At 40.6% G+C, this 15,029-nt stretch overlaps 2 protein-coding genes across 2 annotated transcripts; both read left to right on the top strand.

Annotated features, from left to right (window-relative positions):
• Positions 1–89: 89 nt before the first annotated feature.
• LOC130211856 (serine protease 27-like) lies at positions 90–3,244 on the top strand. Its single transcript, XM_056442880.1, has 6 exons — positions 90–178; positions 1,074–1,094; positions 1,217–1,379; positions 1,521–1,801; positions 1,900–2,039; positions 2,366–3,244. The coding sequence occupies exons 1-6, from the start codon at positions 121–123 to the stop codon at positions 2,738–2,740; spliced, it is 1,038 nt and encodes a 345-aa protein (XP_056298855.1). The 5' UTR covers positions 90–120; the 3' UTR covers positions 2,741–3,244.
• Positions 3,245–11,761: 8,517 nt separating this feature from the next.
• On the top strand, positions 11,762–14,158 carry LOC130212120 (venom protease-like). Its single transcript, XM_056443263.1, has 6 exons — positions 11,762–11,783; positions 11,975–11,995; positions 12,082–12,253; positions 12,708–12,988; positions 13,088–13,227; positions 13,580–14,158. Exons 1-6 carry the CDS (start codon positions 11,762–11,764, stop codon positions 14,156–14,158), a joined length of 1,215 nt encoding a protein of 404 aa, XP_056299238.1.
• The last annotated feature ends 871 nt before the right edge of the window (positions 14,159–15,029 follow it).

Here is a 15,029-nt window from a genome sequence, read left to right as displayed (position 1 = left end):
GGTGAGAGGTAACAACTTATGATGGTGGTTCGTTGGAAAGTTGTGATACGGTGGGCGGAGCCGCATTTTATATGTTATTTAATAGCGTGGCCAACGTGAAGGACTCAGGAGACAGTGAAAATGACTCTCTACCAGTTTCTTTGTGGTCCAGCTGTGATGATCATCCTCTTATCCAGGGGTAAGGAACTTCTACTTTACAATATTACTTGTTTTTTGGTTGATAAAGGGTTGAAGGAGTACAAGACTATCATGCTTCTTAACCTACGTTGACGTGAGAGACTTTAAAGACCGTATATAAAGATATCTTCCATCTGGTTACTCTTGAAACATTACACCAACGAGTCAGTGCGCAGTTCAGTAAAGTTCTTCGACGTGATGAGCGTCTTGTCTCTATCAAATAGCTTCTTTACTTTTTTCTGTGAGATTGAAGAGGAAGTCTCCTTTACCGAGTCACGAGAACGGAACACCTCCAAATTTTAAGGCAAATATTTCATCTACTAAAACAAGATATTAGAACGTGATCAAAAAGCTTGAGTGTGTACAAGCTAATCGATTCAAGTCACAAAAATTAATTTTCTGTTAATCTATTTTAAACTGATTATTTAAAGAGAGCAATTAACAAAAGTTGGTTACATGGTCAAGTTCAGATTTTTCCCACCATCTTCTACCACATTGTTTCACAACCTCGTGGGTCAATAAAACCAGACGAGCACTATGAAGAACAGTATTATGAAAGTTAGAGGGATATTGAATTTGAAATAGTCTAAAATAATTCACCATTATTATAAAATCATAAACATAACAGGTACAACAATTAAATAACAAATTGAAGTCCTGACAATGCCAGAGCAAATAAACAAACTGTTAAACTTTAGCAAATTACATCCCAGAGATCTGATTATTGTTCACTGGAGTTATTTGGAAAAGTGCAAAATTTACTGGCCCGACATTTAAAAAATCGTTTGTTGGGTCAGATATTTCCAAAATATTTTTTAAACAGATTTCTGTGTTTTGGAGTTTGTGTTCGGAAATCTTCAGTTTGGCTTCATTTTGTTCTGTGTTCTACATTTCAGGATGTCGCTCACAGCAGCCAGGTAAGCGTCCAACGGACCATTACTAGTTCTTCAACTTCCACCATTTGTCAGCTTTAGCCGTCAGCTCGTTGCACTACAACAACACGACGTCTTCAACTCTTTTGTTCTCCTTTCTCCGTCAGCGTGCGGCCTGGCTCCACAAAGCCCCAGGATTGTGGGAGGTTTAAATGCGACTGAAGGAAGTTGGCCCTGGTTGGTCAGTTTAAACACTGATGAAGGCCAATTCTGTGGAGGGTCCCTAATTAACAACCAGTGGGTGCTGACAGCTGCTCACTGCGTACCAGGGTGAGGAATAACTGTTGCATTCAACTCACAACATGTTGGACAATAATCATGATAAACAAAATCATGCAGACCAGCTCCCGTATTTGTAAAACTGAGATGGTAGGAACAGTGAAAAAAACCTAATAAAATGTATTCTTTTAGTTCTTTGTCTTCTAAAAGTGAACTCCTTACCACGACGGTTTATCTGGGCCGCCTCACCCAGTCGGGTCCGAACGTTAACGAAGCGTCTCGGGGACTTGAAGATATCAAGTGCCATCCTTCATACGACTCTGAGACCATAGAGAACGACATCTGTCTCCTGAAGCTCGCGAAACCGGTGGATTTCACAGACTTCATACAACCGGTCTGCTTAGCCTCGAAGGGCAGCACGTTCCACTCTGGGGTTAGCAGCTGGGTCACTGGTTTTGGTCTGACTCATCCTGGTAAGATCAATGAACACTTATTACAAAATGCAGCAAACTGATGTTTTGGGGGGTTTTTACACCAATTTTGAATCTCTTCTTTTGATGCACCTCAATAGATGCATTTGACGGATCCGACATCCTTCAGGAAGTGAATCTACCAATTGTTGGAAACAAGGAATGCGAATGTACCTATAATGGTCTCAAACCGAACATGCTCTGTGCTGGGATCAGAGAAGGAGGGAAGGACTCGTGTCAGGTAACCACCATATTTTGTTATTACGTAATGCCTTCTTGAGAACATTATACTGGATGACGATAGAAAGCAGGATAAACTGCAGAATAGCGTCAATGGAAACATGGACTTTGTCTGACCACCATTTTTATTTAACGCCTTCTTGAGCAAGTAACTTTACTGGGAGACGAAAGAAAGCAGAGTAAACTGTAGTTCAACGTCATGGGAAATACATACTTTGTCTTCCAATTTCTGTCGCATTAAAAGGATTCATGCTTCAGAAAGGTTGGTGCTTCCTAGACGAGAAGACACTGTCACCTATTCCAACAACTGTCAATTGCTTTCCACAGGGAGACTCAGGGGGACCACTGGTGATCAAAAAAGATTCTTCTTGGATTCAGATTGGAGTTGTGAGTTTTGGCGATGGCTGTGCCAAGCCGAACACTCCTGGAGTCTACACCCGTGTGTCGGAGTACGAGGACTGGATCACCAACATCACCGGCACCATGGCACCGGGCTTTGTTACCCACACTTCTCCAGGGGTGGACAACTCAGATTTTACCTGTTCTAAACCCTCCGTGATTCCCACTCTCCCCTCACCTGTCATATGCCATACTGACGAGGATTGCAGTGTATTTGGCGGTGGTGAAAATTTGATCATTTTTTCCCACTTCACCTCAATCTGTCTTCTAGTTACTTCCCTCTATGTGCTGGTTGGTGTTTAAGGCTTAAGGTTTCAAAGAGAAAATGTCCGTCAACTCTTTTCATGAATTAAAAATATATCCTCTTGCATTTGTAACCGCGCCCTACAGTGATGTCACAATGTCCTGGGGTACACCGATACAGCATTGTACCGATAGGTGAGGCATAAAACCACTGGGGATCAGCAAAAAACTAATCTTTTCACAGGGAAGTTGGGTTTCTCTTAAATGTCGATGATTGGATCAATGTTATTTCGGTGTTTGGGAAAGTTTGGGAAACGTTGTATTGTCTTTTGTTTTCAGAAGTGTGTCAGAACACAGGTGTGCCACACATGAACTAGAGTTGACCTTTTCACTCTGCATCTGCACAACATTTTGAATGTCATACAATTATTGATGGGTGACGGGTAACTGGTGCGATCCATATGCTTTCTCAACTATCCGCGATGTTTCATTCTTCATACAGATACCGATCAGATGGAACCGATGCCTTATGTCTACAGATAATAAACAAATAACTGCATTACACATGACAAAACTAATTTATTTTGCAAATTAATGTTTCTGTTCATTCTGCTATAAAAACAGGTGTTCTTAATTGTCAAATAGAAATGGAGGAAAAAGTTATTAAAAAACAAACAAAATTCAGCGAGTTAGAAAACATCAAAATTAGATGTAAACAAAAAGAGAACAGAGCTGATTGAGGATATTTTCCAGTTCTTTTTAAGTTTTTGAAGATTCGCACGGATAAATCCTGAAGAAGACGAGACCCAAACAAGTGTAATAAAATTAATGAGGTAGTCACGAATTTAATTACACAAACAGTTCTCAGAAGAAATGCCATCAGCCAGAATAAGTCGACACACCTGTAAACAACTAAACAATCATTACGTTAGAGATTTTGACCTCTCAAACATTGTTCATCATCTATATTTTCATCGTCTCTTGTTAACTGCTTACTGAGTTTTGAAAGTTTGATGACATCTGGACTGCAAACAGAGCATCAGGATGGGAGGATAAATAGAGACTTGATTAATGATCAGAGGCAGGTGAGTGAACAGTTGAAGGGAGTTAGACTGACAGGTGGGAGCGACAACCAGAGTGAGGAGGGGGTGGAGCTGTGACATGGATAGAAGAGGAAAAGGCTGTGGGGACAAGGTGTTCTTCTGATCCTCGGAATTAAACTCTTTGAAACCGAAATCACACAATTTGTTTTTCATACAAAGCAAATAAGTCACCCTTAAAATGATATTCTGGAAACTTTAACCTCATTTCTTAATCCATTATAATTAATAATATCAAAATATGTAATAATTCATTGTGGTGATGTGCATCAAGCCCACTGATGGTACTCCTGCAGGCTTTAGCTTCTTATTGTCCATATTCCGCCTGAAACTTTGGACCGCTACTTCTCCCGCAGTGTTGCCAGCACATGCGTCAAAATACATGAAAACATGTGGCCAGATCAGGAATTGTGTGCTATGATTTATCTAAGATTCGCCTGGTCATCCCCCAAAAAAGTACAAAAAACGGAACAAATATGTCCTATTCACTTGAATGGGGTTTCGGTGTGAAGAGAGCAGAAAAACACTCATCTTTGTGTCCATAGTGACTCGTCATATTTTTGTTTTTCTAAACCACAGAAACATGTACAGATACCTATACATTCACAAAAGTCTTATCTCTCCTGATTGATATATTTTGTCATTCGGAGTCATGTTTTCAAAAAAATCACATTCAGGAGTTTGACAGGTTTGTTTCAACCTGACTAACCAAATATGAAGATGAAACTTGCTAACAATGGCCAACAATTGATGATCCTATCAATCGGTTTCAGCCCCGGTAGCTTCATGCTACAAACAAATGGCGAGAGTCACAGACACAACCATCCAAACTCTTCTCCGACAAAGCATCAGCACCGGACAATAATTTCCCAGCAACTGTAAAGAAGAAAGTGCTTACTTTATGAAGAATATTTCTGGCTCTGTACATCCCACTCGCGCCACCTTTCAGTTTGAAATGACGAGTCACTTGCTGTGCAGCTCAGTAAAGTGTCCACAGGGACTTTGGAGGCCGGACCTTGTGAGGTTGGTTCCAATGTCGGCAAATCGGTTCCTACCCGCCTAAACTACCTGAACTGTTTTCGAATCTTATACTTCAGCTTGAGTCAAACATTGAAGAGAGATTATTAACATAGTGTGCTATGATGATTAAGAATTTAAAGCATTCACCTGCGGCATTTTAAAGAGACATTCATCCTGAAAGTCTTCAAAACAAGCATATCGAGTCTTTTCTCTCTGTTGGTTGTACTATTTTGATGATATGACCATGTTTTTCCTCTGAAGCCAGGGTTTAACAAATTATTTTGGAGAAAATCCACTCTCAAGATCTCCCCAATTACCATCGAAACCAGTGACCTGTGTCTAAGAAGCAATAGCTGCTCTCAAGTCCATCACAAATACAGAAATGACACCTCAATAACACATCTCACTACTGGTAATGTCGGCATGTATATATATATTGCAACGTCTTACGGCAGTAGCCGCCACACCATCAAATGTTCTAGTGTTTAGAAACCATTTATTCCTTCTCACCACCAATTTTGACCTTTTTTTCAGCTAACGATACATAAGAAAAACAAGTTAAAACGGTCATTATTCCCTGCTTTACAATATATTATTCTGTAATGGGACATTATTTATATAGTACCTTTAAAAACAAAGTTTACAAAGTGCTTTACAGAGTCAGGGCAAAACAAATAGAATAGTAAAAAATATATATAACATTTCAAAATATATATATATACATATATATATATATATAAATAAATTAAAATTTAAAAAACAGACAAACTAAATTAGGGGAACCAAAGTTCTGCATAAAAGGACGAGATCACTTAAAAGCTGTTCTATAAAAATGGGTTTTAAGAAGTGATTTAAAAGAAGTTACAATCATCATGGAAGACCAAATACTCCCTAATTTGTCAAACTGAGATGGTAGTCTGGAACACTGGAGGCCAAAAAACGTACTAAAATGTATTCTTTTACTTTGTCTTCTAGAAAGTACCTCCACTTAATTTGTGATTTATCTGTCTTATGAGACTTCTGGAACTGGAGGTGTTCTGGTATGCCTTGTGATTGGATCCAAGTCAGGTGTACCCAGAGATGGATCACATGTTCATACTAGGTGTAAACGGGGCTTTGAGTTCCCGACACACACCAAAACTCAGCTGGTGCTTTGGCTGCTGAAGGTTAAAATATTTGCTTGAATTGACACTTTTACTTCTTTGTCTTCGAGAAGGGAACTCCTTACCACGACGGTTTATCTGGGCCGCCTCAGCCAGTCGGATCCAAACGAAGTGTCTCGGAAACTTGAAGAAATCATGTGCCATCCTTCACACAGCCTCTTGACCCATGAGAACGACATCTGTCTCCTGAAGCTGTCGGCCCCGGTGGAGTTCACAGACTTCATACAACCGGTCTGCTTAGCCTCGACAGGAAGCACGTTCCACTCTGGGGTTAGCAGCTGGGTCACTGGTTTTGGTGTTACTCATCCTGGTAAGATCACTGACGCTATACCTTTGTCACCAAATCATCTTCACTGTTGTGATTTTTTTTCACACCAATGTGAATCATACCTTTTGAAATCTCTCTCAAAAGATTCATCTTCCAGAGCCGACATCCTGCAGGAAGTAAATCTACCAATCGTTGGAAACAATGAGTGTGGATGCACCTATACCAAAATCACAGAGAACACGATCTGTGCTGGGTTCAGAGAAGGAGGGAAGGATTCGTGTAAGGTGACTACCACTTTTGTATTACTATTTCATGCCTCCTTGAGGAAATCATTCTTCAGAGAGCAGGCTGAACTGCAGTTCAGTGTCCTGGGAAACATGCACCTTGTTTTCCAATTCAGTAGCGGGGCAAATTATATAACCAGATACCAAATAATGTTCAAATCTTAATTCATATGCAGGAAATGTTTAATTGTTTAATATTAGTCTTTTTCTACCTTGACCACCCACAATGTTTAATAATCTTTTATTTGGAATTCATATTTGTTTCATACAGTTTTGTTTGGCATGAGCATATTTTAGTTTGTGTAAAATTCTGCTCAATTACATTAATGATCTGCAGATAATGCCTATGTTTACTTATTAATCATGTTCTACCCGAACCAGACATGTTTAATAATCTTTGTCTAGGATTATTATTTTATGGGCATATTTTAGTTGTCATGGTTCGGCCCATTTGTTAACTGTCCATGTCTTTCTACAGGGAGACTCAGGGGGACCACTGGTGACACAAAATGGTTTTACGTGGATCCAAAGTGGAGTTGTGAGTTTTGGCCACGCCTGTGCCAGGCCGATGAAACCTGGAGGCAGGGTTGCCAGGTCTGTGTGACAAAACCAGCCCAATGGCCAATCAAAACCAGCCCAAACCAGCCCAATGGCCAATAAAACAAGCCCAAAAAACAAGCCCAAAATCAGAACTCAAAATATGCCTGTGCCAAACCATATACACTGCTTTTAAAGTCCAACAGCATTGCTATCATTGCCAAATGTATTGTAATATCTACAAAGTAACAACATATGTTTAGTATGCCAGCATTAAAAGCAGTTTACCCGAAACAGTTATTTCACCTAGGTCCTAAAATGGCCTTGTGTAATTAGATACAGTATATTATCATAAATAAAATATAGCTCTGTGAAGGTGTAGACCAATTCACTGACGGACAAACTAACCTGTTGCTTTGTCTTGAGGCTTTCTCTTCCCTTTTCTCTCTTCCTCCCTGCCTGGACAACATGAATGTACTGTTTTTACTTCATATGCATTTACTGTAGTTAATGCAATACCTTATTTCAACTGAAACACCTTATGTTGCTTCACTATATTTTTATCATATACTTATAGTTCATACATGTGTAAATAGGCTATGCATTTACTGAATTAAAATAATTTCAGCTTACCTGTTTGACTTGTAGAAGGTGCCTTACAGTAGAAAAAGAAAAAAAGAGAAAAACTCCTTGAAATGGAACTATTTACAATTTCCAATGTCACTTTTGTGCAATACCGACAAAAAGCTTTGGTATCATCCCCAGCCACACGTTCTATCCATTCTTTAATTCCGTTTTCACTTTCCCATTCTTTCGTATATTTCTTCCCGTATTTAGCCCACTTACCGGGTGGCATGTTTCTCCAGTGTAGCTAGCTACACTAACTACCAGACCAGAGTTGGGATCGAGCGGGTCGCGGGAGACTGAGAGCGGCGAGAGCTTTAGGTGCGTGTGTGTATGTGGGCGTGTCCCATGGCCATGTGTGTACGTGCTGATCTGGAGTCAGTTTGGTAGGATTTGGGTAGAAATAAAGTATTTCATTTAAAATATGGATTTTTATTTAAAGATATTCATGTAATTTGCATGCAAAATAGGTCTACCCGAACCAGCGGACAAGAAATTCAAGCCGCGGCAACACTTCAAAAGTAGCCCGATTCCGCGGGAAAACCGTGGACCTGGCAACACTGCCTGGAGGCTACACCCGTGTGTCCCAGTACCAGGACTGGATCACCATCATCAAAGACAGCAATGCACCAGGCTTTGTTACCTACACATCCTCAGGAGTGGACAGCGACCTAAATAGTACCTGTCCTACTACAACCCCCACTATCACCATGACTCCCACGACCACCGCAACCCCAACTACCACCATGACTCCCACAACCACCGCAACCCCAACTACCACCATGACTCCCACTACCACTACAACCCCCACGACCACCATGACTCCCACTACCAATACAACCCCCACTACCACCATGACTCCCACAACCACCGCAACCCCAACTACCACCATGATCCCCACAACCACCGCAACCCCAACTACCACCATGACTACCACTTCAACCCCCACTACCACCATGACTCCCACTACCACTGCAACCCCCACTACCACCATGATCCCCACAACCACCGCCACCGCAACTACCACCATGACTCCCTCTACCACTGCAACCCCCACTACCACCATGACTCCCACAACCACCGCAACCCCAACTACCACCATGATCCCCACAACCACCTCCACCCCAACTACCACCATGACTCCCACTACCACTGCAACCCCCACTACCACCATGATCCCCACAACCACCGCCACCCCAACTACCACCATGACTCCCACAACCACCGTAACCCCAACTACCACCATGATCCCCACAACCACCGCAACCCCAACTACCACCATGACTCCCACTACCAATACAACCGTCATATCTCCCATTTACAAGAATGTGACTGCTATATTTGACGGCGGTGAACAACTCTCCTCCCACCTCACCTCACTCTGTCTTCTAGTGATGTTCCTCTCTGTGCTGGTTGTTGAACCCTAATGTGGAAATGTCAGTTTAAAAGGTTTCAAAACGGAAATGCCTGTGACTGTGTTACAAATATGCAAACGACAGAGCATAGAAAACATATCTTACCTGATGCTTTGTATGTCTCATTAGACATTAATCTAAAAAGAGATTAATCTTAATGCATTTTTGCCAAAATCGGAATTAGTTTTCTTAATTAGCTGCATGTTTGAACGTGCCTTCAAGTTAAAGAGTATTTAATAATTTAACTGGCTATTAAAACATCCATCCAATGTATTTGTGTAATTTTCGGCTCCACTTAGTGAACCAACTAAATTGATTTATACTTTCTCAGGAAGTGTTATGCCACACATAACGCAGAGTTGACCTTTCTTCAGCACAACTCTTCATCTGAATGAACATCTCAAGGTCTTTACCTGGTGGTTTTATGTCTGTGTGATACATGAGAAATACACTGCAAGCTATTACCTAAGACAAATTTAAATTAGATTTCATTGACTGTGTCTGTGTCATGTTGCATTATTGAGTGCCAGACACATCCGACGTGTTTGCTTGCTGTGTTTAAATTATTTCTCTGAAGATATGTGTTTGTTTAGAAGGTAAAGCGTCAATAGATGGGAATCCTGCCAGACACATTCGTACGTCATCCAGTAAATAGGTGTCATTGGCAAGCTGGATATCTTTTTTTTTTAAACACATTTTAAAAGGCTTTGTCAGAAGCTTAACCAGCAGGAATGTTCTAGTCCAATAGGTTTTTCTCGTGCATCTGATTTTGTAGCTTGAATCCTACAAAGTAATGTATGATTAAAAATGTGTATATTACTTCCACACAACAACTGGGTGATAATCTTGAAACTTGAACCAGTTCATTCGGTATAAGACCCCCATTCGGGCTGAGCCTACAGCGTTTTAAAACCCCACCTTTCTGGTTTTGCGAGTGATCCACATTCCTGAAGAGTAGATAAGACAAAGATAAAAAATTTTTTAACAAAAGAATTAAACAGACTGCTAAATAACATGTACCTTAATGTATATGCTTATGTTTAGCGAACTGATCTTGAGCAATAGCAAAGTGTTTCGGACCTTCTGTTGACCTCTCCAATCGACTGATTCCTTGATAATCCACATCTGTGATTACGTCTGTATTTTTTGTGCTTTTGAGTATATTTTGAGAGCAATATCTTTTGCACTAAACATTGCTAATGCAGGACTTTTACTTGTAACAGAGTATTTCTTTACTATGATATTGCTACTTTTACAAAAAATAAAAGATCTGATAAAGAGGAAATTAAGGAGTTTTACCTCATATGTGGGTACATTTTGACTTCAGTAGTAAAGAAGTGTGAGATATTTTGCAGTATTAATGGCTATTGTTGGGATTTGCACTTGCATGTTCTTCCAAACGTTAACTCTTAGCGTCCCACGGTTCGACAGTGTTCGCTTGAAGCCGCCGTGTGTAATTAACTTGTCAGATTTTGGAAAAGACAATGAGCGGTGACAGATTTGGCAAGGCATGCCAAGAGCAACCACAACGTTATGTCATGCGGTTGACACGATGCCATACTTTAAAAAAAGTGTGTGGCTGTTTGGCTCGCGTACAGATTTTATTGCGCAATAAAAAAGTTCCCATTTTGACAAATGCGGCACCTGGACTTTAAAATATACTTAATTTAATGACAGATTCAATTAGGGTTCAACAGGAAATGATTCATTTTTACGGTTAGGAAAAAACAATTCGTATCGACTACGAGTGCTGTTCGCTATTCACGGAGGTATTTCTCAAAGTATACTAGCGCTCAAAAGTTTGGGGTCACCCAGACAATTTGGTGTTTACCAAGAAAACTCACATGTTTATTTATCTAATTATTGCTAAATTAACATAGTCACGACATTGACGAGGTTAGAATTCATGATTTTCATTGTAAATATTAATGTTGTTCTTCTTGTAGCTCAAAGGAAGCCACGTTTATGGCTTCTCTCAGCAGCATAACTGTTTTCAGCTGCGCTCACATAAAAAGGGTTTCACGGGTTTTCTACCCCTCCGCTCGTCTTCTAAGGCGATAACACAATGTACCATTAAAACACTGGAGATGGGCCTCTACACACCTCTGTAGAGACTTCATTAAACACCAGAGAATAGTCATTTACACATTAACTATGTAGAGAGTGTGTTTATGATTCATTTAATGTTATCTTCATTGATAAAAACAGTGTTTTTAACAATAAGGACATTTCTACATGACCCCAAACTTTTGAAGGTTAGTGTATATTTGTTCCCCGATTGGATCGATATTGATACGGCCATGTATAACTCTTTTATTAATGATACACATATCCATCCATTGGTGCTGGAGTTCCCAATGACAAGTAGAACAAAAAGGAAATGATAAAAGACTTCTGTGGGAAATTCCACCTCTTACGTAATAATGCCTGGAATACATTTTCCAGGTAGTGAATATCTTTGCGTAATTAGTGCTTAGATACTTCTGAGCCATCATCAAGACAGACATGTTATCGGCGAAGGGGGAAGAACCAATGATGATGGACTATCGGAAAGTATGACACCGTGGGTGGAGCCACGTTTTAACAAAGAGGATATTTAACGGCAGGCTCAAAGTGAAGGAGACACGGGAAAAAATGACTCTCTACCAATTCCTCTGTGGTTCAACCGCGATGCTCATCCTCTTAGCCAGTGGTAAGAAACTTATCTTTAAAATACTACACATGTGGGTTGATAAAAAGAGTGGAAGGAGTACAAAACCGTCATGCTTCTTAAATTAAATTTGACGTGAGGGCCGGATCTCGGTTGGGCTCAAAGGTCACAAAATCATCTGCTTCACCTTCTTTTTTTGCCTCATTTCTTTCTTTCTTTGTTTTTTCTTTCAGGATGTCATTCACAGCAGCCAGGTAAGCATCCGAGAGCAACATTACTAATTCTTCAACTTTCACCCTTTGGTCAACACTCCATGTTTAACTCTCTTTTGTTCCCCTTTCTTTGTCAGTCTGTGGCCGGGCGGTGAGAAACAGCAGAATTGTAGGAGGTCGAAATGCGTCTCCAGGAAGTTGGCCCTGGTTGGTCAGTTTAAACCACGATGACCGTCCCTTCTGTGCAGGGTCCCTAATTCACAATCAGTGGGTGCTGACCGCTGCCCATTGCCTAACTGGGTGAGGGATAGCGGTTGCAAGTTCTCTTTGATACAGTTTTACCCTGATGTTTTGAGCCTTTTAACTAGTTTCAAAGCTGTTTTATTGTACTAATGAGAACAGTTTGGATTCATTTGGTCATGTAGGGTTAAAGAAAATGCTAATTTACACTGGACATGACATGGAGACACTTTAAAGGCCCTCCGCAGTCCATGGACACGAGTTGATCAGTGGTCCACGTTCGTCAGTTTCAAATATGTGATTTCTCTGTCTTATGAGATTCTGGAACTGGAGGTGTTCTGGTATGCCTTGTGATTGGATCCAAGTCAGGTGTACCCAGAGATGGATCACATGTTAATACCAGGTGTAAACGGGGCTTTGAGTTACCGACACACAACAAACCTCAGCTGGTGCTTTGGCTGCTGAAGGTTAAAAAATGTGCTTGAATTGACACTTTCACTTCTTTGTCTTCTAGATTCAAACTTCTTACTACGACGGTTTATCTGGGCCGCCTCAGCCAGTCGAGTCCAAACATTAACGAAGTGTCTCGTGGACTTGAAAGGATCGTTTGCCATCCTTCATACGACTTCTTGACCCATGAGAACGACATCTGTCTCCTGAAGCTGTCGACCCCGGTGGAGTTCACAGACTACATACAACCGGTCTGCTTAGCCTCGACAGGCAGCACGTTCCACTCTGGGGTTAGCAGCTGGGTCACTGGTTTTGGTCTTACTCAATATGGTAAGATCACAGACTGTACACCTTTATCACAAAATAATGCAACCTGCATACATGTGTTTTGTCTTTTTTTGCTCATCAATTTAAAATCATACCTTTTGAAATCGCTCTCAATAGATGCATCTACCGGATCCGACATCCTGCAGGAGGTGAATCTACCAATCGTTGGAAACAAGGTGTGCAGATGCACCTATCCCGGAATCACAGAGAACATGATCTGTGCTGGGTTCAACGAAGGAGGGAAGGACGCGTGTCAGGTGACTACCACTTTTTGTTATTGCGTAATGCCTTCTTGAGAAAATTCTACTGAATGACGATAGAAAGCAGGATAAACTGCAGAATAGCGTCAATGGAGACATGGACTTTGTCTTGCAATTTCAGTAGCGGAGCAATTTATATATCTAAAAGATTGGGTCCCAAATCATGTGTAAAATTCTGCTCAATTACATTAATGATCTGCAGATAATGCATATGTTTACTTATTAATCATGTTCTACCCGAACCAGACATGTTTAATAATCTTAGTCTAGGATTATTATTTTTATTTTATGGGCATATTTTAGTTGTCATGGTTCGGCCCATTTGTGAACTGTCCATGTCTTTCCACAGGGAGACTCAGGGGGACCACTGGTGACACAAAATGGTTTTACGTGGATCCAAAGTGGAGTTGTGAGTTTTGGCCACGGCTGTGCCAGGCCGATGACTCCTGGAGGCTACACCCGTGTGTCCCAGTACCAGGACTGGATCACCAACATCACTGACAGCAATGCACCAGGCTTTGTTGCCTACACATCCTCAGGGGTGGACAGCGACTTCAATATTAACTGCTCAAATATACCACCCACCAGTGCCACCATCAACACAACCACCCCAAGACCCGCTACCCCCACAACCAGAACTACCACCGTGATTCCTACTACAACTGCAATGACCACAACTCCCAGTATCCCAACAACCACCCCAACCACGACCACCGAAACCCCCACTACCCCCACAACATGCACAACTCCCAGTACAACCAAACCCCCCACGATCCAAACAATCCCCATGATCACGACAGCCCTTATTAATGAGCATAAGTCCATCAACAGTATATTTGATAGTGGTGTACATGTGATCCATTTCTCCTACTTCACCTCCCTCTGTCTTCTACTGGTTTCCCTCTTTATGCTTGTTGGAGGAACGTAACACGGAAATCGTCTATTCAACGTCTTCGGTTTCAGAACGCAGAATCCCTCTTATTTCAATGTGAATATGTAAATATGAAAGTAAAACTAGGACTGAATTGTTCCGATGAACAACAAAACCACTTTTTTTTTTTAAAGGAAGGCAGCTATAAGAACCTTTTTAGGGAGGTGTAGAGTGACTTTAAATTTAATGCTTTTTTTTAAAAAAATTATTTTATTTATTTATTTTTATCAACAGTAAAACTTGAAGATGCTTGAATTGAAATTTGGTGTGAAACAAACATTTGTAACATTTTGTCTTGTAAATAAATGTTTTTATACACGCTTTTAATAAAACGACATGAAATGAACAGTTTAGTTTTAATGTGTCATTTAATCCATGTTGTAAAAAATCATAATATAACATATTGACGACAGCAGCTTTAAACTCATTGTTTTGCCAAAAAATGTGTGCAGCATTTCACAAAAAATATAACAAAGCGAGCCTCGGGCCTCAGCGAGCCTCAGTGGATTATTTGACGAAACTTGCACCCCCAATATGTTCCGGGTGGCTGTTCGGAAGACGTTATTCCGTTATTATTCATTGTTATTCTGCAGCTGTGACGGTGGATTATTATTTCAGTTTTAGGGGTCTAAATTGTGTTTGTGGACTTTTCTCACAGAAAAAAAAATGCAAAGATTAGAAAACCAAGAAGCGAAAAACATCGACAAATATACAACAAATAAAGTTTATTTCCCAGATGCACTTAGTTTCCTTCTGTCTGAAACGTTATTGTTTCCAGCCAGTCCAGAGGCCGAGCAGAGAAACATAATTTAAGGAGCGTCTCTATTATTGTGTCCATTTTCGTTATTTTAATGCTTTTTTGTTCCGT

This window comes from Pseudoliparis swirei, chromosome 21 (assembly GCF_029220125.1).
Source record: "Pseudoliparis swirei isolate HS2019 ecotype Mariana Trench chromosome 21, NWPU_hadal_v1, whole genome shotgun sequence".
Classification (NCBI taxonomy): Eukaryota; Metazoa; Chordata; class Actinopteri; order Perciformes; family Liparidae; genus Pseudoliparis; species Pseudoliparis swirei.
This window is presented reverse-complemented; position numbering and strand designations above follow the sequence as displayed.